Source organism: Aythya marila (genome assembly GCF_965140915.1).
Source record: "Aythya marila genome assembly, chromosome: 29".
Classification (NCBI taxonomy): Eukaryota; Metazoa; Chordata; class Aves; order Anseriformes; family Anatidae; genus Aythya; species Aythya marila.
Genome location: NC_139070.1, coordinates 1,335,157 through 1,358,883, shown reverse-complemented (window position 1 = coordinate 1,358,883; position 23,727 = coordinate 1,335,157). Strand labels below are relative to the sequence as shown.

The 23,727-nt window shown below is 46.6% G+C and overlaps 2 protein-coding genes across 2 annotated transcripts; one reads left to right on the top strand and one right to left on the bottom strand.

The window, feature by feature from the left end:
- The first annotated feature begins 11 nt into the window (after window positions 1-11).
- On the top strand, window positions 12-20,494 carry COPA (COPI coat complex subunit alpha). The gene is made up of 33 exons (XM_082780728.1): window positions 12-141; window positions 443-556; window positions 970-1,043; window positions 1,320-1,400; window positions 1,683-1,759; window positions 2,296-2,405; window positions 6,444-6,553; window positions 7,073-7,172; window positions 7,746-7,881; window positions 8,319-8,401; window positions 8,512-8,662; window positions 9,020-9,086; window positions 9,193-9,268; window positions 11,344-11,426; window positions 12,397-12,536; window positions 13,443-13,528; window positions 13,963-14,101; window positions 14,439-14,601; window positions 14,707-14,853; window positions 15,146-15,335; window positions 15,452-15,547; window positions 15,916-16,004; window positions 16,239-16,362; window positions 16,663-16,752; window positions 16,837-16,946; window positions 17,151-17,228; window positions 17,414-17,482; window positions 17,703-17,839; window positions 18,414-18,600; window positions 18,688-18,798; window positions 19,019-19,180; window positions 19,281-19,475; window positions 19,784-20,494. The coding sequence occupies exons 1-33, from the start codon at window positions 102-104 to the stop codon at window positions 19,841-19,843; spliced, it is 3,675 nt and encodes a 1,224-aa protein (XP_082636854.1). The 5' UTR covers window positions 12-101; the 3' UTR covers window positions 19,844-20,494.
- Window positions 20,495-20,973: 479 nt separating this feature from the next.
- Window positions 20,974-23,133, bottom strand: S100A11 (S100 calcium binding protein A11). Its single transcript, XM_082781098.1, has 3 exons — window positions 22,872-23,133; window positions 21,592-21,741; window positions 20,974-21,340 (listed from the first exon to the last, which is right to left on the bottom strand). Exons 1-3 carry the CDS (start codon window positions 22,872-22,874, stop codon window positions 21,188-21,190), a joined length of 306 nt encoding a protein of 101 aa, XP_082637224.1. The 5' UTR covers window positions 22,875-23,133; the 3' UTR covers window positions 20,974-21,187.
- Window positions 23,134-23,727: the final 594 nt, after the last annotated feature.

The following is a 23,727-nucleotide window of genomic DNA, read 5'->3' as shown; positions in this document are numbered from 1 at the left end:
CGTCTCGTTGGTCGGCGGGGCGGAAGCGGAAGCCGAGGCCGCTTCCGGGACGCCGACGTGGAGGGGTCGGGGCGGAGGAGGCGGCCGGTGGAGGGGGCGCGATGCTGACCAAGTTCGAGACCAAATCGGCCCGGGTGAAAGGTGGCGGCCGGGGGGGCTCGGGGGACCCAGAGGGGGTCTGGGAGTCATGGGTCTGGGTCGCGCGGGGAGCTCCGGGGATCCTCTGGGGGGTCCTGGGGGGGAGGTTGTGAGGGGAGTCCCGGGGGGCTCCTGAGGGGGGCTCCTGGGCCTGCTTGGGGGTCCTGAGGGGGGTCCTGAGGGGAGTCCTGAGGGGGGGGGAGAGCTCCTGGGGTTGGGGGCGGTCCCGAGGGGGCTCCTGGGGGTGTGCTGGGTGCCCTGTCACTGTCTGGTCCCTTCATCCCTTCTCTCCGTGCCTCGGCAGGGCTCAGCTTCCACCCGAAGCGGCCCTGGATCCTCACCAGCCTGCACAATGGCGTCATCCAGCTGTGGGACTATCGGATGTGCACCCTCATCGACAAGTTTGACGAGCATGACGGTCAGTGGGGGGCGAGGGGGGCGGTGTGCGGGGCAGGAGCAGGGCTGAGCGGCTCTGTGGGGCTGCAGGCGGTGGGTGTCATACCCTGCGGCCAGCTCAGTGCTTTGTGAGCACTGCTTTCACACAAATAAAGGGGGGCGATGTTTGTTTCTGGTGCAAAAATAAATTTGTAGGTGTAAGTGCAAAGGGTTTGGGTGCTTTGCAACGTTTTTCTGTAAGCATGCCGATGAAAAGGAAGGCATTTAGGAGTGGGATACCATTCTCTAAGGTGGTTTCTTGTTGCTTTGAACCTTTTAATTTCTCTGTAGTAAAAAATGTAATGGGGACTGCACAATTTCCTCTTTGTAGGATGTAAGGGACTGTTCCAGCTGTCGGTTGTCCTGCCTTGTCCAACCTTCTCTTCCTATTCATAGGACCCGTTCGAGGGATTGATTTCCACAAACAGCAGCCCCTGTTTGTTTCTGGAGGCGATGACTACAAAATAAAGGTAACCTTTTACTCCTTTTACCATTGTTCTCTAAAAGGCATTACCCGGGGAGGGATTTTTTTCGGAATTATGATGCTGATGTTTCAGAGGAATGAGTGGTAATTGCAGCAAGTTGAAGACTTTTTATGGCTTGCATTAGAAATATCTTAAACTGGAAGAGAGAGAGGCTTGTAGGTGACCTAGAAGACTAAAATCTTTAGCCTATTGTGAGAAAGCACAAAGAAATCCAGCTGGATGGGGCACGTACCCTCATTGTGCTGCTTTTGTGTTGCTCAGGTGTGGAATTACAAACTGCGCCGCTGCCTTTTCACTCTGCTGGGACACCTGGATTACATCCGCACCACCTTCTTCCACCACGTAAGCTCCTCTAATACTCACCCCGATGTGTGCCTGTGTTCCTCCTGCATGAGTGGAAATCTCTTTTGCTTCCTTGGCTTGGAATCTTTGCTAAGGAAGCTCTGCTAAAGCAAAAAGTACAGACGTGGTCCTTTTAGGAGGTGTAAGAGGCAAAAATTCTGCTCCCTAGATCTTAAATAAAATAAAATAAAAGAGGGTAATTTTGTGGCAATTGAAAAACACGTGATGGAGGGAATGTGGGGGTGTGTATCATTTCATATGCAAACTACTTTGTCTTTTTAGGAATATCCGTGGATTTTGAGTGCTTCTGATGATCAGACCATTCGAGTTTGGAACTGGCAGTCCAGAACTTGCGTCTGGTAAAATCAGTGGATGCTTTAAAAATAACTGTAGGGCTTGGGTGCGAGCTATCCTCATTTGTTGTTTTCAAGTGGAAGATGATATTGATATTTCAAAATGCGCATAGTTGAAAGACCAGAACTGACAAAAACAAACAAACAAACAAAAAAAACCCACAAACAGACTAGAAATGAAGATTTCTGTCAGTTATGACTTTTGCTCACTTATATTGATCCTACTAAGCACGTTTGTAATTTCCTGTGTTGGTTGGTTGAACGTTTTTTGAAGTTAAAAGATGCAGCAGTGTTGATACCTATGAAGTTATTGTTATCAGCAAGCCAGCCCGTGAATATTCTTATTGAGAGCAGCTGTGTTCAGCAGCTGTGATAATTCTTGAAGAGAATTTCCCTTCCTTTCTTGAATTTCCCTTCCAAGTATTATCAGCCATATTCCTCTTTGTCCCTTCTGAGACTGAGCTCATTGCTGTTGGTGCAAATCAGAGCGTGTGCTAATATATCTTATGTTTAAATGGTGTTTTCTGTCCTTTTTGTTGTAGTGTGCTGACAGGACACAACCACTATGTGATGTGTGCCCAGTTTCACCCCTCTGAGGACCTGGTAGTGTCAGCCAGCTTGGATCAGACTGTGCGCGTTTGGGATATTTCTGGTGAGCTGCCCAGATCAAGGGGGTGTCCGGTGGCAAAGCCCACTTCAAAACTGCAATTGCTGAAAGCCAAACGAGGCAGGAAAAAAGTTGGTTCTGATCTGAGAGCAGAAAGAGTAGCCTGTCAGCTCTGGGAGCCTCAGGAAGAACGTTAGAGGTTTGGCAGGGATCTAGTCCCCTCATTTTTCAAGAAGCTGTAGATTGTTGGCTGAAAGGGACTTCTGGGGCTCATCTAGTCCAACTTTATGCTTGAAGCAGCCTTCTACAACAGTAGATGTCAGCTTTAGGTTTGTGCAGCCCCAAAAAACTCTTTAAGAGTTGGATTTTATAGTCAACATAGGTAACAAGTATTGCTGTCAGAATGGACACGGTGCTGTCAGCTGATCAGCTTTGCCAACGTGCAAGACCTGTAGGAAAATTCTAAAACTTTCTGGGTCACCTTTATCTCTTTCAAAATCTGTTGGAGGCAGCAGTAAGTCATTTGTTCAGAGATAAAGATAAAAAGGCCTCTCTACTCATTGCGCAATGGGCAGGGGATCTTTTTGGTGGTTTAATTGTGGATCATGACAGGAAGATAACATTAGGAATTTGTTCATCGTCCAGTCTGCTTGTCTTTTATAAAGCAAGGCGTGGCCTGGGGATCAGAGCAGGAGTTGCAAGTCAGAAGTCCAAAGTCCTTTGCTGATATCTTAGCTGTTTCTGAGGTTATGCCTAAGGCCACGAGGTGATTCAATGGAATCACGTAGGATCCATAAATGAAAAGCTAAAAGCCAAGAAAATAGGTGGAGAAGGGACTGGTGGGAGGCAGTACTGGTGGTGTCACAGCTTAAACTATTCTAGAGGCAGACCATGGCCCTGCCGCTCTCGCCATTGCAGTTTTGGTTGGGCATGCTGCATTATTTGTAGTACACGCTCAGACACGGCCAGCTGTGTCAACAGTAGGGGCTGGGGACAGGATATCCTGGTTATTTAAAACCTGTCCCCCTCTCTGTACTGCCAGCACGGGGAGTTTAACAGCTATTCTGCTAGGAAGCGTTGCTGCTGCATTCACCCACAAACGTTCTCTCTCAGCAGAGTTCCAGCTGCCAAATTGGTTTGGAGATGGTACAGGGCTTTTTTTTTTTTTTTTCTCTCAGTTGATATGTGATGAGGGGTTTTAGAGACATGCTGAATTATTGACTCAGCTGTCGCTCCAGTCAGACACGACACTGCAGGAATATTAGTGTGTGGAGAAAGACACGGGTAGATGTTAAACAGATTGAAAATAGTACTTTTTTTTTTTTTTCCTCCCCCCAAAAAGTTTTTTCCCCAAAATGACTTCTGTCCTCAGCAGGACTCTGTTCTGGCTCTAGCAGCCTGCTGGAAATGGTTATTTCCACATTTTGTCTGATTCCTGTTATCCATATAATCCTAATCAGAGAGAGCATCATGTGATGTTGAGCTTTAACTCCATTTCTGAGTGCTGCTTATAACTTGCAGCTTCTGCTGACATCAGTGGGATTATTTTTCATCAGGCTTTGGGGTTTTTAGTACTGGCTCTTTGATGCCCCCAGTTAAATGAATTTAAAGGTCGTATTCCACATTCTTCCTCCCAAAACTCAGCTTTGATGGCAGCTGTGGCAGAGTGTGAGGGATGAGGAGCATGACCCAGACCAGACCAGGGTGAAGACTGACTTGTAGTTCTGAACTCCCACAAATTCACTGTTCTTTGGTTTGAAACCTGCTGATAAATGACCTTCAATGTAAAACAAATAAGGTGGAGGTGGAAGGGTCTATTTCCTGCTAATCTGCTGAGAGAGAGTGTGAATGCAGTCAGAATAAGCTTGTTTGTATATTAAAATGCATGAACATTTGTACTGTACTGTTCACCTGTGCTGTGGAATGAAATCATTGCTCATGTGGCTGATATTAACCTACAAAATCTACAAAATAATCTGTTTTTCTTTCTCTTGTTTCTTTTTAAGTATTAACCAGTGAGGAGGATGCTAGTGGTCTTACTCTGATCGGAGTGCTTTCTGTCTGCGCTTTAACACCACGCACCAACTCCTGTTTAACCTTCCTCTTGGTTGCCAAATAACTGATGTCTGTCGCTTGGCAAAAAATTCCCTTGTTCTGTCAGGACTCTGTTTAGTTGATCTGGGTGACGTGCTAGAGGATCACCTCAGGGTTTGGGCTGGTGCTGCTGGGACTGGGAGGATCTCTGCTGAAAGTCCCCAGGTGGCACCTGTAGACCTGGAGTGCCTCTCCTTGAGCGCCACCTTACGTGCATTTGTGGTGATGGCTGGCGAAACCATTGGTACAACTTCAGCCCCCACTTCACTTCTCTGCTTGTCCACTGAATGTGTGTGGATTGGAGGGGCCAGAATGAACCTAAGCCCAGCAAGGGTGTAGTCAGTACCCAAGAGCCCTCTTTAGTTTCCACCTTGGGTGCGTTACTGACCTCAGGTATAAGGCCTGAATTGTAAGGAAGATGATAGAAGAAAAGAATTTGTAAAGGGCCATCTGTCTGTAGGTCAGTGCTGTCCCTAACACATCAGCCATGTGTTTCAGAAATTGGGTGCCAGGAGTGTCCTGATGCTTCCCTGGTCTCTTTCTCCTTCTCTCCTAACTTACAACGTGTAATTCACCACTAGTATGTTGCCCCTTTTCCTCTGGTTGTTGTAATACCTGCTCTTCTGAGTGCTTGTGTGCATGTCCACCCGAGTCTGCTCTTCAGTTTTTTTTTTTGTTCTTCTAAACAGCTGTCCTTAGAGTGCCTAATATCTGCCTTTCTGCTACAAGTTCCCTCTCTGTCCCTGCTCCCTCCCCAGAGCAACACAGGAAGCTGCTGTGTTCTGTGAGTGTTCTGCCTTTCCTTAGATTTGTGCAGTTATGCCAGAAATTTTCCACTTGTGTTCCAGTCCTGTTTCACTGGCTTGTCAAAGGCTCAAGTATTTTCTCTTCTGAAAATCCTACGTTTCTTCACTCGCCTTCTCTGGGTTATATATGTTTTATTCCTCCTTTCTGGGGTGGTTTGTGCCAGCTTTGTAGAAGTTTCCACTCAGCCATTCGTGTTCATCATCGTTACTCGGACCATCTGTGTGTGCACCTCCCTCAGTGTGCTGAGCTCAGTGTGCTGAGCGTTCGTGCTGTGCTGCTTGTTGTGGTCGTTTCATCAGCCTAACTTCGGAGAAGGGTTTGTTGAGAGGTTGAGCTGCTAATCTATGAGGAGTGTGGGAATCAGAATTGCAATTAGAAAATAATTTTTGCCTTCTGTATCATTTATTCTCTTCTTGTACTTCCCTCTCTGTTGGTCTCCATAGCAGTGCAATTCTGCATTTATCCTAGACAGATTTTTCTTACTCTATAAGCTCCATGGTAGCTTTTTGAGGCCAAGTACTTTTGAATCTAAAAGGGTATTTTCTAAGTTTTGTTTTAGCATTTTATGTACAGTCTTTCACTGTGCACTGGCAGATGAGAGGCTCTTTTCATTTCTTTCCATACGGTGTTACGTTGAATTTTAATGAGGAATGGCTTGAAGTAGGTCTGTTTTAATATGGAAAACTTAATGTTCTTCAGAATCAAGAACAGGCTTTTTCTGCTATAGTTTTAGCTCCCCAAAATATCCTGTGCCCAGGCAGACTGATGACCTCAGGATTATGGATTTGGGCAGAGTGGCATGGTTGAAAAGTCCCCTGAAAGCTGCAAGCTCAATTCAGTGAAGGAGGAATGAGAGGAAGAGAAATCAGAATGCCTCAGTCCTTTGCTGAAGTGCCACTGTCTGTGTCCCAGTGAGCTGAGGTGATCCTTTGAGTGGTGTACTGCATTGCAGACTTTCCTTTTTGGTATGTCTAATCTGAGCTGGTGCTTTTGGAGGAAGTGGAAGGGAGTCCTGGATATTTCTCACCCTCTTTCACTCTTTCAAGTTCTCACTTTCCACCTGAAGATGTATATAAACAACATGGGATAGCACTCAACTTGTTTCTGGATAAGGAACATTGCTTTGATCAACATAATTTTTGCTTCCTCCACCCTATTTCTCCTTCCCCTTTGTCCTTCAAGGCCTAAGGAAGAAGAACCTGTCCCCTGGAGCTGTGGAATCGGATGTCAGGGGAATAACAGGGGTGGATTTGTTTGGGACAACAGATGCAGTTGTGAAGCACGTTCTTGAGGTACAGTGTCAGTGTGTGTGCTCTACAACATTTTCAAGTTTGTTTAATGAAATCCTTGTGACCCAAATGACTCTCTAAAAGACCAGAAAAATAGCAGATGAAAAAGAGTTAAAATACCAGCCTCAGCTCAGCGGAGTTATGTGCTCCAAGAATTTTGTAAATTGAAATCTGGAGATGTTTGCACTGAAACCTAACGAGTACCGTTCTCTCTGTATGGCTAAAAGCTCCATTAAATAGCAGACATTATTATTGCCTTGTGTTACTGGAAGCAGCATTCTGTAATGGCTTGTTAAAGCTGGGAAGTGGTGCCTGCTCTGCTGGTGAAGGATGGTATCTGCAAAGCTCATTACCGTGGGCAAAGTCTGTCTAAGCATTTGGTATGAGCAGCATGGCATGCAGAAAATAGCGAGAGCTGCATCTTGGCAAGCCTGTCTGCAGTCTTGTCACTTCATTTTTCCTTTGCTCATTACATTCAGTCAGTAACCTGCTTCAAGTGACTGTTTTCTTTTTGCCTTGTAGGGCCACGATCGTGGGGTGAACTGGGCTGCCTTCCATCCCACAATGCCGCTTATTGTGTCAGGAGCTGATGATCGACAAGTGAAGATCTGGCGGATGAATGGTAAGTGGATTCTCGAGGGGGAACCCTTGGGAAGAAGGGTGTAAAGAATTGAAATTTGTTTGAACATTTGTAGGCTGAACCTGAAGGTAATTTACATTTTGCAAGCATGTATGTAGGACGCAGTGGTAAATAATCCCAAACAGCATTGGCTTTTTCAATCTGAAGAGGGCTCAGTTCCCTAGCACACACTTCTAGCTTCTTTTGATTTGCATGCACTTCTGAGCAGAGGTTTGTAGGAACAGAAAAGTTTTTTGATTATGTGTCAATGAAATAAGAAAGGGAGATGATTCTAGAATGAGAAGCACTTCACCAGGAATGGATGCCCTTTTGCCAGCTCAGTCCAGCTAAGCTATATAAAATTCTTTGCACCTTTTTGGAAATCTGGTTTATCTGTTTCTCAGGAAAATCCAACAACTGTGCTAGCAGTTAAACGTCACAAAAATAAATTGCAGGGAATGGTTTAGTAATAGCCTGATAGAGCCCACTTCATTAAGGTGTTTGCTACATTTCTCATGTGGAATAGCTTAACCCATTTAAGCATTATTTTCTGCTTTCTTTTCCACTTCTGGTTAGAATCCAAGGCCTGGGAGGTTGACACTTGCCGAGGACATTACAACAATGTCTCGTGTGCTGTCTTCCACCCCCGACAGGAACTGATCCTCAGCAATTCAGAAGACAAAAGCATCCGTGTCTGGGATATGTCGAAACGGTTAGTGCGTGTCAGGCGTCCGCCTCAACCTTATTGTGGAAGCTCTTACACATGGGAGAGGCCTACAGTTATTCTTAGAGAAACTAAATACCAGAACTTGTTAAAAACATTAGTTCTAGCGTTTGATAATTACTGAGAAATAAATGTTTTTCATATTTGCTGTCCCTTTGAGACGCACGTTATGGGCAAGGCTTATAATTGTCTGAAGGCAAGTGGAAGAAGACTGACTTGTCTAGTGAAGTTGCTGCTGCAAATATTTTATATGAGACTATATTATTTGACAGAAAGTTATGAATACAGTGTTTTGAACTGTGTGATCTCCTCATGCTGAATGCTAGAGATCAGTCTGAAGTTTGGGATCTTTATTTGGGGACCTGGAGCATACAGCAGAGTTTCCATTTTGTTTACATTCCTTATTTCTTATGTTGCATGTTTAGCACGGGTGTTCAGACCTTTCGCCGTGATCACGATCGCTTTTGGGTGTTGGCAGCTCATCCCAACCTCAACCTCTTTGCTGCAGGTAAAAAACAAAACAAAAAAAAGCATTGAAGGGCTTGGGCTTGGTATCTCCATAATAAGAAAACCCACAGGATTCAATTCAGGTCTGAATTCTTGTATGCCTTTTCCCAGGCCATGACGGTGGCATGATTGTATTCAAATTGGAGCGTGAGCGGCCTGCTTATGCTGTGCACGGGAACATGCTGTATTATGTGAAGGACCGTTTCCTCCGCCAGCTTGATTTTAACAGTTCCAAAGATGTTGCTGTCATGCAGCTGCGAAGGTAAGAGATGAGTGCTTAGCGTATTATGAAAGGCATTGCTAGTATCTTTAATCCCTTGTTAGTTCCTCGCTTACAGATAGGTCAGATTGTCACATTCTGCATAGATGTAACTTTTTTTTTTGTAACTAGCTTTAAGTTTGCAGTAATTCAGACTGAAATGCCAGCTTTTGTTTATAAAATGCTGGTGTTCTTACAGTGTTTCCAGGTGGTTCGGGAAATTCATCAAAACAGCTTTTTTTTGGCACTCTGTTTATTAAAAAACAAAACAAAACAAAAAACAAAACAAAACCATGAAGATGACTGTTAGAAATGATCTTGTTTCACTGTAACTTTCTTTTATTTATGACTTTTCTTCAGCGGTTCCAAGTTCCCTGTGTTCAACATGTCGTACAACCCAGCTGAGAACGCTGTCCTTCTCTGCACAGTAAGTCAAGTTTTGCTATGTAATGTGCTAAAGAACATTTCACGAAGCTGTGAATGGCTGTTCTCTGAAATCCTACCTTGAAAATTTTCCTCCCGTCTTCGTGCAGAGAGCCAGCAACTTGGAGAACAGTACTTATGATCTATACACCATTCCCAAGGATGCAGATTCCCAAAATCCGGATGGTAGGCACTTTCTTATTTCACATTATTCCTCTGAGTGTTTGTTGTTGTATAGCTGTCTCCTCCTCCTCCTCTCTCCAACTGTGTGTGTATTATATATAAGAAAAGCTTCATTTTTGTAAGCCTCCCATTGGATTTTTTTTTCTTCATGTTTCCCAATGTCCCTGCAGCACACATCATTTGGCAGGCTTCCTGCTTACTATATCACACAACACTGACTTGAAAAATTCATGTTCATCCCAAACTTTTACTGCTACAAATATATATTTTATAATTTTGTTATTAGTAACTTTCCATTTTCCCTTTCGACACAGCAGGCAGCATTCCTGGCTTGTCAACAGAGATGGATTTTAACCAGATACGTTTTGTTCGAAGAGGTTTTATACTCTGAAAAGTGGCTGTAAAAGTGACAGTGCCAGGGTGCCAGTGCTCATTCTTCCTCTCGGCAAATTCCAGATCAGTTTTGTGCAATTTACAAGTCAAAACATGATTTAGGAAAAGAAAATTCTTTCTCCTAACTGTGAATTCCATTTGGGATCTGAAACTCCAGCTGGTTTCTCCTGCCTCTGTCGTCATGGCAGTAAAGATTTCGAAATGAGTGGGAGTGATGAATGTGTTAGACTGGAATCCAGCTCACTTGTTCTCACATCTATTGATTTCTGCAGATCTAATGAAGGGAACGTTTCTTTGCTGAGTACAGTCAGCAGGTATATTTGGAGAGAGAGAGAAAGGGAGCTTTTTGGTAACTTTATATAAATGAAATGCTACCGAGGATATTATAAATATTAATTTTGACTGACTCATTCAAAGCTGACTTGTCTGGGGACACCTGGCTTGTCACCCTTTTAGAAAGAAAAGGGTTTATTCCAGAAGAGGTTTTATCCTATTCTGGAGAAGGTGTCAAGGCCTCATGAAAACTAAGCACCTTTAATGTGTTTTCAAGAACAGCACGTAATTCTACTAGCTGATAAATATTTTCTTTAACAAACTGCTGTGTATGCAGAGTTCTCATGATTTCCCTGGTCTGTAATGTAGATATTTAACACGTGCATTGGATTTTTCATCCTTGTGCCCTTCAGTTTATTTACCTGACCTACAAGGGAAGCTAAACTTCCTTATCACCCTTTAATCATCTTTTGGGTAAAAATATCAGTCGTTTTCTGAGTGAGGCACAGCCACTGTTAAAGATCTAAAGCCAGTAAAAATACTGCTTTGTGGTGATTCAGAAAAACAGGTGAAGTTGCCATCAGAAAACCCTAAGCAGAGCTGGAAATTGAATTTAGACCAGTCTTTCTTGTGTAGGGTAGTAACTGAGAGCTGAGGCAGTCAGGTTTAAGTCATTTGTTCGGCTGTAGATCTGCCACAAACAGTACTGTGCTTTTAAAAGAGTCCGAAGTCTTGTGGGTGGGTCTGCAAAAACATTTGTGTTGAGCACCAGGAGGACCAGAGAGAAAGGGGATTGGGAACTAAAGAAGGAGAAATTTTGTTTTACCAAAACAGTAGCAACACTCACCTCGCTTGTTTGTTCCCTTCTCCTGTTTCAAAACCTTCTCTGCATCTGAAAAATCCTGCGGCGTGGTTCTTTATGTGTGTCTGACACGCAGAGCGCTGTGTTTGTATTAGCATTTTAAAACTGAGAGAACAGCTGCGTGCTGCTCAGAGTGCAGCCTTTCTCCTCCAGCTCGTTATGTCAGTTTGCAGGGGGGAGAGGGAGGGGGGCTTACATTGAAGCCGGGACCCTCGCTGCTTGGTTTGTTTGGCCAGCAAGGCTCTGCTCGTTAGCTTGACAGACTGTGCTGTCGCCCAGGATGGCCTGCTTCAGCGCCAAGCAGTGGCGTTGGCGGTACAGACAGCCACTTGTCTTGTGCCTTGGCTGGAGAGAAGGGCTGGCGCTGGCCACGCTGCGATCTGAAAGGACATTGGGGGAGGAAATGAGTCTTGCGAATAGCCTCAGGTTAAACATGAATTAGTAGGAAGCAGCTACAACAGCCAAGATGGGATCAAACAAGACTGACTAATGTGTTGCCATAAGAGCCTGCCAGAGGTTTTATTCACTGCCTGCGTCTTTCTCTCCCTAGCCCCTGAAGGGAAACGTTCCTCCGGGCTAACAGCTGTGTGGGTAGCTCGTAACCGCTTTGCAGTCCTGGATCGAATGCACTCGGTAAGGGGACAGGCTTAATAGGGTCATCTTTTTAACGGGGTATATTGTCATTTGGAAACATGCAAATGGAATAGTGGGAGATTGGGTTAACAGAATTATTGGAGATCCACGTAGACTGGCAAGGCATTCTCAATAGAAAGTGAGCTGCAGATACACATGAAGAAGTATAATACAATGAAAATGTAGTGAGCTGAAATATTATTTAACTTACGGTAAATGCTGTCTCAGTTGCTGGAAGCTTGCTACTGCAGGTGAGCTCAGAAATGACAGCTGACCAGAACAGGACTGTGAAGTCACCCGGGTTGCTTTCATAGCATGCAAGTAATGAGAAAATGCTGAAAAAGCAGGTTAGTTTTTATAAAGGTCTTTGATCTCACTTGTGGAGTGAAATAGGAGAAAGAAAGGGGAAAGTAAGTCATGGAAAGTTCTTCCCACTTCAGTTTACTTGGCAGAAAGGGAAATAAGTCTTATGCTTTGCCCAATGCAGAATATTTATCTATTTATTTTGTATCTGATTCAGTATTTTTTTTTGCCTAGTATATTAAAGCTTCTTCTAAGTGTTTTGTTACTCCTCTCTGCCTTCCCTTCCTCTCTTTGCATTTCTCCCTTTTCAACTTCCTCATCTCCTTTATTTACCCTGTGTTCGCCCACCCTCCTTCCCTTCATACTTACTTTGTTCATATGCTCAATGTAGAGAGCACTTGAAAATTATATGAGCTAGCTGACAACAACAGCAGTGGGGCTAAAGGGAAAGCTCACACTCCTGTGTCTGTGCCCTGGTAAACTTAAGTTGTTGGATTTTCCAGAAGGATAATGTCTGATCCTGTCTTGTGAAAGGCTTTGTATTTAATTTGGGCTCTTGAGGTTCAGCTATACAAAAATTCTGAGCTAAAACAATCCTAAATTTCTTTGTATATTCTATCTGACTGCCTGTGTTGCTGTGTTTTGTTTTCCTCTCATCAAATGGCAGATCCTAATCAAAAACTTGAAGAATGAGATCACGAAGAAGGTGCAGGTGCCGAACTGTGATGAGATTTTCTATGCTGGCACAGGGAACCTGTTACTGAGAGATGCAGACTCCATCACCCTCTTTGACGTGCAGCAGAAGCGGTAAGATCCAGTCTGCTGGGGGAAGTTTTAATATTGTAATCCTGTTGGCGTGTGCCCTCTAGGGACAAGTAATAGCTATTAATGCACTCCAGAATTCAGCATCAGCTGCAGGCTGCGTCAGACTGATCCAAACCACGGCTAACAACTGTTAGGGAGAGCAGAGTGTAAACATAGCCAAGGTGCAGTTTATGCTGCAGGCATTGTGCCATTGATCACAGGGAGATGTGTGCCATATCCTTATAAATTCTGACTACAGAATCGGGTACTATAAAAGTGGAAAGAAATCAAAAACCCCATACTCAGTCGAGCTAAGCTTGCCTGATGCCTTGTCCCTTAGGTTTTATATCTGTTCAAAATGCTCTTAAATTGGAACGTTATAGCACGTTGGTACTGGTTATGTGTTGCTAGCCACAAAGAAAGACAAGTAGCTGGTGCTCTTGGCCATCATTGTCAGCTTGAGAAGGTTCTGGATTAGCAGCAGATCAATGCAGTGTGTCTTGATCGCTTATGTCCCAGAATTTGTCTGGAGTTTCATTTCCTTATCTCTATGTCTTTGCCTTTCTAGTATTGTTGGGAAAGTTATGGATAAATTTATTAAAGCAAACGTTACCTGTAAATACCTTATTTCCTTTGTTCTGTTAAAGCCATCTTTAATCATCTCCATATTTTTCAAGTCAGTTGTCACCCCAAATGTGTTTGTTATTGCACAGGCATGGAGAAAGCTTTGTTTTGTTGAACTAGAGAGACACTGAATTTTGTTGCATGATTTTGTAGCTTCAGAAATGCATAAAGAGGATTCAGAGCATCTGCAAATTGTGCTCGGTGTATTGGAAACTGGTAGTTGATTATAGAGCTTGCTGTGGAGGCATATTGTTCAACTCTAACGTCAGTGCTGTCCTTTTCCAGGACTCTGGCCTCGGTGAAGATCTCCAAGGTGAAATACGTCATCTGGTCGGCTGACATGTCCCATGTAGCTCTGCTGGCCAAACATGGTAAGCAGGGGCGGCTGCAGTGTTTCACCTGGATCCCAGTGCACACCAGGTCCTTCCTTGGCTGGGAGCGTGTTCCTGTGTTCATGATCTGCTAGAGTAACTGCTTAGTGCTGTGTCTAGTGGTGAAGGTGCAGCTGCAGACGGATTCACAGTGCGAGCCCTGCTTCTTTTTCTCTTCAGTAAAACCTTTCTGCAAGCTTATAGAACAGATGATTTGCTATATTCTTCAAAAAGGATCAGCTATTCTGTCTTTAAAAAAAAAAAAAAAAAAGGCAGATGGTGACAATTTTGTTGTGGTTACTATCATCTTCTCAATGTCCAAATCTGAATATGGTCCCTATTTCTGGGACTGTGGAAGAGAGAAACTTTAAGTCAGAATCAGATATTTAAGAGTAGAGTTACCTGATCCTCCTTCTTTCTGCTTTTGTCTCCAGCCATCATGATCTGCAACAGAAAGCTGGAATCCCTGTGTAACATCCACGAAAACATCCGTGTCAAGAGCGGTGCCTGGGATGAAAGTGGTGTTTTCATCTATACCACCAGCAACCACATCAAATATGCTGTCACCACAGGGTAAGTCTGAGAGTTAAACAGAGTCCTTGAACTGGCTGCCCTTGTGCAGACTACCAGGGTTTTTATTTTGTTGTTTGTTTGGCAGATGCCAAAGTTAGTGCTGGTGCAACTCCACTTTTACAGTACGGATGGTCCCCAGGGCAGTTAGAGCTAAATAGATGCTCCTGGCTCATGTTTGGTTGCTTACCCTATGCATTGGTGTTTTATTGCTGGCTTGGGTGTCTGCTCTATTCGTCTGACTGGGGCTTGAGGGCTAAAACAGCATAGTGAGCCTCCTTTGTGGTAGGGGATGTGGCCATACAGACATGGTGTGAACATGTGCTGTGTGTTGGCATAGGGATCATGGAATCATCCGCACCCTGGACCTTCCTATCTATGTTACCCGTGTGAAGGGGAACAACGTGTACTGCCTGGACAGAGAATGCCGCCCCAGGGTCCTCACCATTGATCCCACAGAGTTCAAATTCAAGCTGGCATTGATTAACAGAAAGTATGATGAGGTGAGGCATGAGAAACTCTGCGCTATTTCTTGGCCGTGGCCTGAGTGTTCAAGAACGTTCCTTGTGAGTGGTGTCAGCTTCACTGCCTGGGCCTTTTCTTTGCAGGTGCTGCACATGGTGAGGAATGCTAAGCTTGTGGGCCAGTCCATCATTGCCTACCTGCAGAAAAAGGGCTACCCTGAGGTGGCCCTGCACTTTGTCAAAGACGAGAAGACCCGTTTCAGCCTGGCACTGGAGTGTGGCAACATTGAGGTGAGGTGGCAGATGGTGTTGGGAGAAGGGCATGTCTTTTGGGTTGTCACTTTGGGGATGATAGCTGCCCTACTAAAGTGTGTGCGGGCCCTCGTGGAGGCATGATTTAGTGCAGCGAACTTTGTAATCTCCAGCTTTTCATCAAGGGCGTTATTAACAGAAGCCTGTAGAGAAAACTGCTTCTGCAAACCCTCATAGTATTTTTGGTGGGGCAGAGAATCAAGCTCAAGTCTTGTGTGTTGAGCATTTCTTTTCAGATCTGACCTTGTAACCGCATCAATTGTCTTGTTAGATTGCTCTGGAAGCAGCCAAGGCTCTGGATGACAAGAATTGCTGGGAGAAACTGGGAGAAGTGGCATTACTGCAGGGAAATCATCAGATTGTGGAGATGTGCTACCAGCGCACCAAGAACTTTGATAGGCTCTCCTTTCTCTATCTTATCACTGGCAATCTGGAGAAGCTTCGGAAGATGATGAAGATAGGTGAGTGCAGAAGAATGAATTAAGATGTGCTGAGCTCCTAGAGGGAATGAGCAGCATCCCAGAGAAGGACATTTCTCTGACTTCTTTGTGACTTTTTTTTTTCTGTTTCTGTCTAGCTGAGATCCGTAAGGATATGAGTGGCCACTACCAGAATGCCTTGTATCTAGGAGATGTGGCAGAGAGAGTGAGGATCCTGAAGAACTGTGGGCAAAGTGAGTAATGTCAGTCTAATGTGTTTCTCGGGGCTGAGGAGCAGCTGGAGAGGTTTTGGGGGTGAATGGTAATTTCTGAAGAGAGATGAGCATAATCTCTTACGGAGAGATGGACAGAGAAAGTAATGCAAGAGTCACAATACAATCCAGGAGATGTGAAACAACCTTGGAGCATATTCAGGTGGTCAGTCACTTGCTCAAACTAGTCCTAAATCCAGTGATGCCCCTAGAAGTGTAATTTTACACCTTAGTACATGCATGCTGCTAATCTTTCCTTTTGACAGTGTGGTCATGCTTGTTGGTATGAGAGGTTTTCTTTCTGCATAATACAAAGAACACACACTCATGTTTGTTATACTTAATTTCAGAGTCCCTGGCCTATCTCACGGCTGCAACTCATGGTCTGGATGAGGAAGCTGAAAACCTGAAGGAGACCTTTGATCCTGAAAAGGAAACGGTTAGTGACTAATGCTTCAGAACAAGAACCTTACAGTTTTGGGAAGAAGATGGCAGTGGGACACGGTGTTAGTGTGACTGGCATGACAGCCCCTTTCTGAGAGGGAGACACCGTGTTCCTTTTCTGTCACTACTTAACAAAACCTTGAGACTGTGTTACATGGAGGTGGGTAGGTCAAAGAACGGGATTTTCCTTATATGGCCTTTAGCTGTTTTTTTGCTCCTTTCTGCTCAGATTCCAGACATTGATCCCAATGCAAAACTGCTGCAGCCTCCTGCTCCTGTCATGCCTCTGGATACCAACTGGCCATTGCTGACTGTTTCCAAGGGGTTCTTTGAAGGAACAATTGCTAGCAAAGGTATTGTTTTATACTTAGAAGGTCACATTAAGTTGGGATATGCAGAACAGGAGATGTTTGTTCCCATGGCTCCTGGTCTGTTGCTGTTAAACCCCAGATTTGCTGTGTGTTACTAGTAGGGGCTGGACTGCAGCTTGGTATTTACACCATCCTTGGCAAATCTTCTAAAAATCTTTGTTCTTTTAACACAAGATAGGGTTTGGTAATTGGAGGGGAGAATGCTGGCCTAACTTAATTATTTTCTTAACACCTGTCGAACTCAGAGATGAATAAACAAATAATCCTGTCCTTCTTTTTTAGGCAAAGGGGGTGCCTTAGCTGCTGACATTGATATTGACAATGTTGGCACTGAAGGCTGGGGAGAAGATGCAGAATTGCAGCTGGATGAAGGTGGGTAAATTAAAGAGTGTTTCTTACAGAAGTGAATATGTGCCTGTGTAGGAGCTCTAACTGTTTTTCCCCCTTCCCATGCAGATGGCTTTGTGGATGCTGGAGAAGGCTTTGGAGAGGAAGGTCTAGGTAAAGGGCAGGAAGAAGGAGGTGGATGGGAAGTTGAAGAAGATTTGGATCTTCCCCCTGAACTGGTAAGGGGCTGTTGAGACGATGATGCTTTTGGGAGACTTCTCACTTTTAGCCCAGTTTTAGTTACTTAGGAAAGCAATGACAAGTCATGGTGGGCTGGGGAGGGGGGAAAAGCATTATGGGCTTCATCAGAGGCTTGGCTACCTCTGATATGATCTGGGTGCTGGAAGCTTGCACGCTAATTGCTGCTCTGTGTCTTCCCCCAGGATGTTCCTGCTGGTCCAGCAGGAGGAGCAGAGGATGGATTCTTCGTGCCACCCACCAAGGGCACCAGCCCAGCTCAGGTAACAGCACACATCTTTGATTTTTCAGCTTTCTGTTTTCTTTCTGTTTTGGTGCTTTTTTCAGGTTTAGACCTTACTAAAATTCATCTGTGAGCACAACACGGGAACGTGGGGTGATGAGGGTAAGATCAGAAAAATGTGTGCACATGCACAACTCCTCTTGTATGTTTTTTCCCATCTTGTAGGTGTGGTGTAACAATTCACAGCTTCCTGTTGACCACATTCTGGCAGGCTCCTTTGAGACAGCCATGAGAGTAAGTTATACTTGGAATTCGTGGGGGAAAAAATGCCCCTGTCCCAAGTATTTTTATTTCTGATCCAATCTGAAGCTTTGTTTTGTGTTCTACTGTGAATCATTTTATGCATTGCTTTCTCTGGATGTAAAGTAAGAGGTTCTGTGATCCTAAGTGATGATTGCAGCTTCTGTATGGCCCTGGACAGCTTTTACTCAGCACATCAATGTATTCTTTCCAGCTCCTCCATGACCAGGTAGGAGTAACAAACTTTGGACCCTACAAGCAGCTGTTCCTGCAGACCTATGCCCGTGGCCGTACGACCTACCAAGCCCTGCCATGTCTCCCTACCATGTATGGATACCCACATCGCAACTGGTAAGCAACTGGGTTAGTTCCTCTTCTGTGCTGTTCTCCTGGTGCCATGTACCTCCCTGTGTCTTTCACTCTCTGTTCTGAAGGGAGAAGCCTTCCTGTTTGCTGGATGTTAATAGGAAGTGTGTTCCCTCTTTAGTGGGGTTTTTCTGCTGATGGTTAGATGTTAAGATGTTGAAGAGCTATTTTTATTTTCTTTTTTTTTGGTGAAAACAGAGTGAGGCAGTCAGGATGTTGTGTTTTCTATCACTAATGCTCTGCCTCTGACAAAGCTAGTCCAAACCTTGGGATGTCTAGAGAAGCACAGATGTGTATTTTTAGTGGTGGCTGGAAACTGCTGTAGAAGAATGAGCCAGATTTTTCTAGTGTGTTAATGAAAAGAGAGCTGGGCATTGAATGTGACAACTAATGGAAGCACAGGTGCCTTTTATGCTAAGCTAATGGCCAAGAAAAACAGCATGGCCCTGGGTCAAAATGTTGCTGATATTTGCAGCTGAGCTGACTGTGTAATGCAGGTGTGTTCTTGCTGGCCCCTGTATTAGTCCTGCTTGCATTCCCATCCCCTCTCTGCCCCCAGGAAAGAAGCTGGCTTGAAGAATGCTCTCCCTGCTGTGGGACTGAAGCTTAATGACCTGATCCAGCGCTTGCAGCTGTGCTACCAGCTCACTACAGCTGGCAAGTTTGAGGAGGCTGTGGAGAAGTTCCGCTCCATCTTGCTCAGTGTGCCCTTGCTGGTGGTGGACAACAAGCAGGAGATTGCTGAGGTGAGGGGCAGATCTCTTTTGTCCATATTGTCTGCGTGCTCCTGGGGCAGGAGGCCAAATGCTTGACTCCATCTTTCTCTCTCAAAGGCCCAGCAGCTGATAGCCATTTGTCGGGAGTATATTGTAGGACTCTCAATGGAGATTGAGCGGAAGAAGTTGCCTAAGGAGACCCTGGAGCACCAGAAGCGAGTCTGTGAGGTACAGTAACTCTGAATTTCCTCGCTGGGTGCCTGGGAGAAGCCTGTGGGTTTAAAAAAGCATCAGGAATCCTGAATTCTATTTCCTGCCTTCGAAGCAGATGTGGCAGTGATTACCTGGAAGGGGTCGGTGTGTTTCTTGGAGCATTTTCAGGGCATCCAGGTTCTCACGTCCTTGGTAATGATTGTATCCTCACTTTTCCTCCTTGTCCCCGCTGCAGATGGCTGCCTATTTCACCCACTCCAACCTGCAGCCTGTCCACATGATCTTGGTACTGCGCACTGCACTTAACCTGTTCTTCAAACTCAAAAACTTCAAGACAGCTGCTACTTTTGCTCGTCGGCTACTAGAGCTGGGTCCGAAGCCTGAGGTGGCCCAGCAGGTATGTCTGTGAGGTGCATTGCCAGAAATATTTGCTGTGGCAGATCCTATTTGGACTGCTTCCTAGCTGTACCTCTGGTTGATGTGGTTGCTTTTTGCAGACCCGCAAGATCTTGTCAGCATGTGAGAAGAATCCCACTGACACCTACCAGCTTAACTATGACATGCACAACCCCTTTGACATCTGTGCTGCCTCTTACCGACCCATCTATCGTGGCAAGCCCGTGGAGAAGTGTCCCCTTAGTGGAGCCTGCTACTGCCCTGAGTTCCAGGGGCAGATCTGCCGTGTCACAACAGTAAGGGAGTCTCTGGTGCAACCCAGTCTGTGATGTTTTCTGCTAGAGAGGATTCCAGCAGCTTCCCCCTTGTGCTCCCTAACTTGAGTCAGCGTGGGTTTTGGGTCAGTGGCAGGGAACTTGGCATTTGGGGTGGAGCAGTTTGGGAATTGTGAAATACAGTGTAGCTTAAAAATCCCCTTCAGGGACTGACATTGCAGCGATTGGCAATGTGTGTTCTTCAGAACCATCTAGGCTCTCAAGGCAACATACAGGGTCGGGCTGTTTTGTTACTTTTGAACGTTAATTATCTCCCTTTTATTCCTCAGGTGACAGAGATCGGCAAGGATGTCATTGGGCTGCGGATCAGCCCACTCCAGTTCCGCTAGGGCATGTGCCTATCCCAGGGAGGTGTGGGATCAGAGGGAAATGGTCCCGTTTGACAGTACAGCATGGAAACTTTCACCTCCCACCATTCCAGCTTCTAGTTATCTCTTCACCTCACCGTAGCTATGCCTGTGCTGTGTCTTAACTGCTCTTCCCCACCCAGGAATGCTGTAGCGCGCCTCTCTGCTGCTTTGAAGTAGGGATCCTCTTTCTAACTTGGAATCCTGTTTTCACATCTGATCCAGCTGATGTGATGTTTTGTGTACCATAGATTCCAGGCTTTTTTTTCACGAGGATAAAGTGTGGTTCTTGCTGAGACCTTGGTATAGTAGAGTGCGCTCAATAGAAACTGCTCAAGAGGCAAGGACTGCCTCTCATGTCCTTCAGTGTTGGGCTCCTAAAAGAAGCACTCAAAGATCCTGCTGCAACCTGGGCAGCAGGAGGAGTCAAACCTGGGTCTCAAAAGAGGGTGGCACGATCTGGAACCAGTACCGAGGCAGGGCCTGTCCCTGCTCAGGGCAACCCTGCTGCCCTCAGAAGTGACTGGAGAGCAGCTAGGCAACCAAGTGCTAGTGTTGACTGTTTTGTTGTCCTAGTAGCATTTCTCAACATAATCTGCCTCTAACACGAATAAAGTAAATTGACTGTCTGGATCTTCCTGTTCTGCAGCTTAGTTGTTCTTACTGATTTACAGTAGATACCACATTACATTTCCTCTTTTCATGTCCCACCTCCCACTCATTTGTGCTGTTAAGCTGCCAGATCTGAAGAGTTCTGAAGTTTCCAGAAAATGGAGGCCACAGTACTGAAATAATGAATCATGCCAGCAGGGGCTGCTTCTGCTAATTATTAATGTGGAACTGCTGTTGCCTATGCTCAAAGTGTCCTCACTGGTAAGGCTCCTGTCCTTACTTTCCCATGTGTAGTTGTACTGTTTGGTATTACTGTGGCTTTCCGTGTGTTACTTAGCAGCCTGGAGGGTCTTCAGAATCAGGCAGATTGTAGTTTCCAACAGTGACAAGTTGAACATACATTCTTGCACCAGTGGAGAAGCAGAAACCCTAGAGTTCCTGCTCCCTTGTTGCTCCCTAGTTGTCTAGTTCTTCCTCTAAAATAAAACCATGCCATAAGCTAGGATTTTAAACCTTTATTTTATTCATAAAAAGGGGGAGTGGGAATCACAGAATCACAGAACTGTAGGGATTGGAAGGGACCTTGAAAGATCATCGGGTCCAACTCCCTTGCCAAAGCAGGTTCCTCCCACTCTTAATGGCGTTCCTTCCAGTTTTGCATGGGTTTTGTTCAAGGAATGTTGGTAGTTGGGGGGCAGATGAAAGTTGCTGGGACTAATGGTTAGGGGCCTGAACAAGCAGGGCATCATGGCAGGCCACTGCGATGCCTCCAATGAGGTTCAAGAACTCCTGGAAATCCAGCTGCCCATCACTGTTCAAATCGAGTTTCTTCATCATCCTGTCCAGGACAGCTGGGTCCCTCTGATTCTGCAAAAAATCAAAGAGATTGGGATCAATGCCTGCCTCGAGGCAAAGGTGTCCTTTGCTGTACACACCCAGGTACAAGCCTGCAGCTGCTGAGTTCATCACTAGCAGCAAGGGTTTGGCAGAGGGAAGCAGAATCCAGCTGGGGCAACTCCAATCAGGTGTGCTCTGGCTTCTGGTAGAAGTGAGGTCTTTTCCCCTGCCCCCTCCCATGCTCATGTGGCTGGAGGACTCCTGGCCTGGATTTCACTCACCTTTGTGAAGGATGCCAGCTCAGTGTTCATGAAAGCCAGGAACTCCCTCTTGGAGAGCTTTAAGTTGTCCCCTTCACGTCCTGCGTACCGTTGGAAGACGGCCAGCAGGGACTCGATGCAGCGTTCGGTCTCGGTGGGGGACACCTTGGACTGCAGGAGTGGAGCAAAAGCAAAAGTTCAGGCTGGTGCTTGCAGCGAGCTCTGTGCTCGCAGAAGAGCAGCAACAGCTTCCAGAGGGAGGCTGGGCTGAGGGAGACCTCCTGCCGTCCCCTTTAGGGAGCCTGCTGCGCCCCATCTGTCTAGGTGCATTTTTCCTTGGTATTCCTTTTCTTGGTGACCTGCACAGCTCTTCGGTGAGGAGGGACCCAGGGGAGGGGCAGGGAGTGGTTTGGGAAGCACCTGGATGCCTTGGGAGCATGGAAAATTCCCTGGGGAGACACCAGCAGTCGAGGGAGGAGGGCTGCTCCCTCTGGTTTACTCAGCATTCTCCAACATGGCTTAATTGGAAGATAAACCTCCCTTTCCCTCCCCCTGCCCTGTCTGGCCAGAGGAGAAACTCTGAGTCACCAGAGAAAAATGTGAGCAGAGCAGCAGCGGAGTTGGCTCCCCAAACTGCTGCCTGGGCTGGGGGAGCTGGGGTGGCTCCTGATGAGCCTTCAGCAGGGCCAGCCAGGCCCTAAAAGCGAGGGAACACCAGGGACATGGGGCTCTTTCCCCTCCCCAGGGCTCCAAATTTTGGGAAAAGGGACCTCGCAGGCAGGGCTGGGTGGAGTCTGCCCTTCCCTCCCTAACCTCAGCATCCTGGGGACTCCCTGCCACATCCTGCCCCGCCTGAGGCTGAATTCAGCCTTTTTTGGTTAAAGTGGCACTGAGTTGCTTCCTTCCTGAACCTCATTTTTTCATCTCCTGGTCTCCCTGAGCCCCCCACCCTGGTGCTGTGAGCTGGGTGGAGGCCAAGCCACAGCCCTGAGCCCAGCGCTGGGCAGCAGCAGCAGCACTGGAAAGAGGAAGGCGAGGGGAGGGAAGGGACTGGGGGGTGGGGGGAGGAGAGAAATAGGGGGCAAATATCCCCTTGCTGTTTCCCTGCAGCCACGGGGACCCTTTGCTCTCCCACTCTGAGCCCCCTTCCAACCCCCCTTTCCCGAGGAGGCTGAGCTCAGCCCTTGGCCCCGTTCCCTCTTCCCAGTGCCAAGACACGTCTCGCTTCCAGCTCGGGGCCTCTTCCCTGAGGGAAACGCTCCAACGCCCTCTCCCCCTGGGCCGGGGTCGTGCTCACTCACCATGGCTGAGTCTCGGGGCTCAGTGGGACCGCGGTACGGTTCGAGGTAGAATCGAGACGGGTGTGAGCTTCGTCCGCCACCGCCCTGCCAGCGCCCAGCCCCGGCTCAGCCCCCTGGGCCACGTTGGGCAATCGGCGGCTCTAACGGCAGATCCCGACGTGCCTGCGGTCCCCACCTCAGCTTGGGCCCCTCCTCCATCCTCTTCCCTCCTGCATTTTATTTTTTTGTGCTTGTATTTTCTCTTTTGTCCGTTTTTTTTTTTTTTTTTTTTTTTTTCTCCTTAGTTTTGTCTACTCGTCCCTATGCATTTTTTTTTTCTTAACCAAGTCTTCTCAGGGCTGAGCCCTGCGGCTGCCTCACTGCTCCCCACACTACCATTGGGCCTTCCTCTTCCTCCAGCGACCTTTGGGCACCCCCGAGGGCAGCCCCCCCTGTGTCCCTGCCCCTTCCTGTGCTCACCACCAGGAGAGCTTTGCCAATAACCTGTTTTTATTTGCCAATAACGCGTTACAAGCTCAACCTGTTGTAAAAAGGGGGCAGCTGCTCTCTAGGGTTGAAGGCAGCCCCTTTGGGTCCTGCTGCAGGTAGGATTTGTCCCAAGCAGCCTCAGTCCCTGTGCCACTGGAGGGCTGAAGACAGGGAGAGGCAGAAGAGGGACAGGAGACACCCAAAGGCAAAGTTTTGGGCCCACCTCACTCCCAGCTGGGGGCTACGGGGGCAGAAACTGTCCTGCTGGGTGCCTCTGCCCCAGGGGTGTCCTTGTCCGCCCCCCCGGCCCTACCCTGCCGCTCCTCATCCTGCGGCAACAGGGAGGCTGCTGAGACACGTCAGCCTTGCCTTGCCACTGCAACCGCAG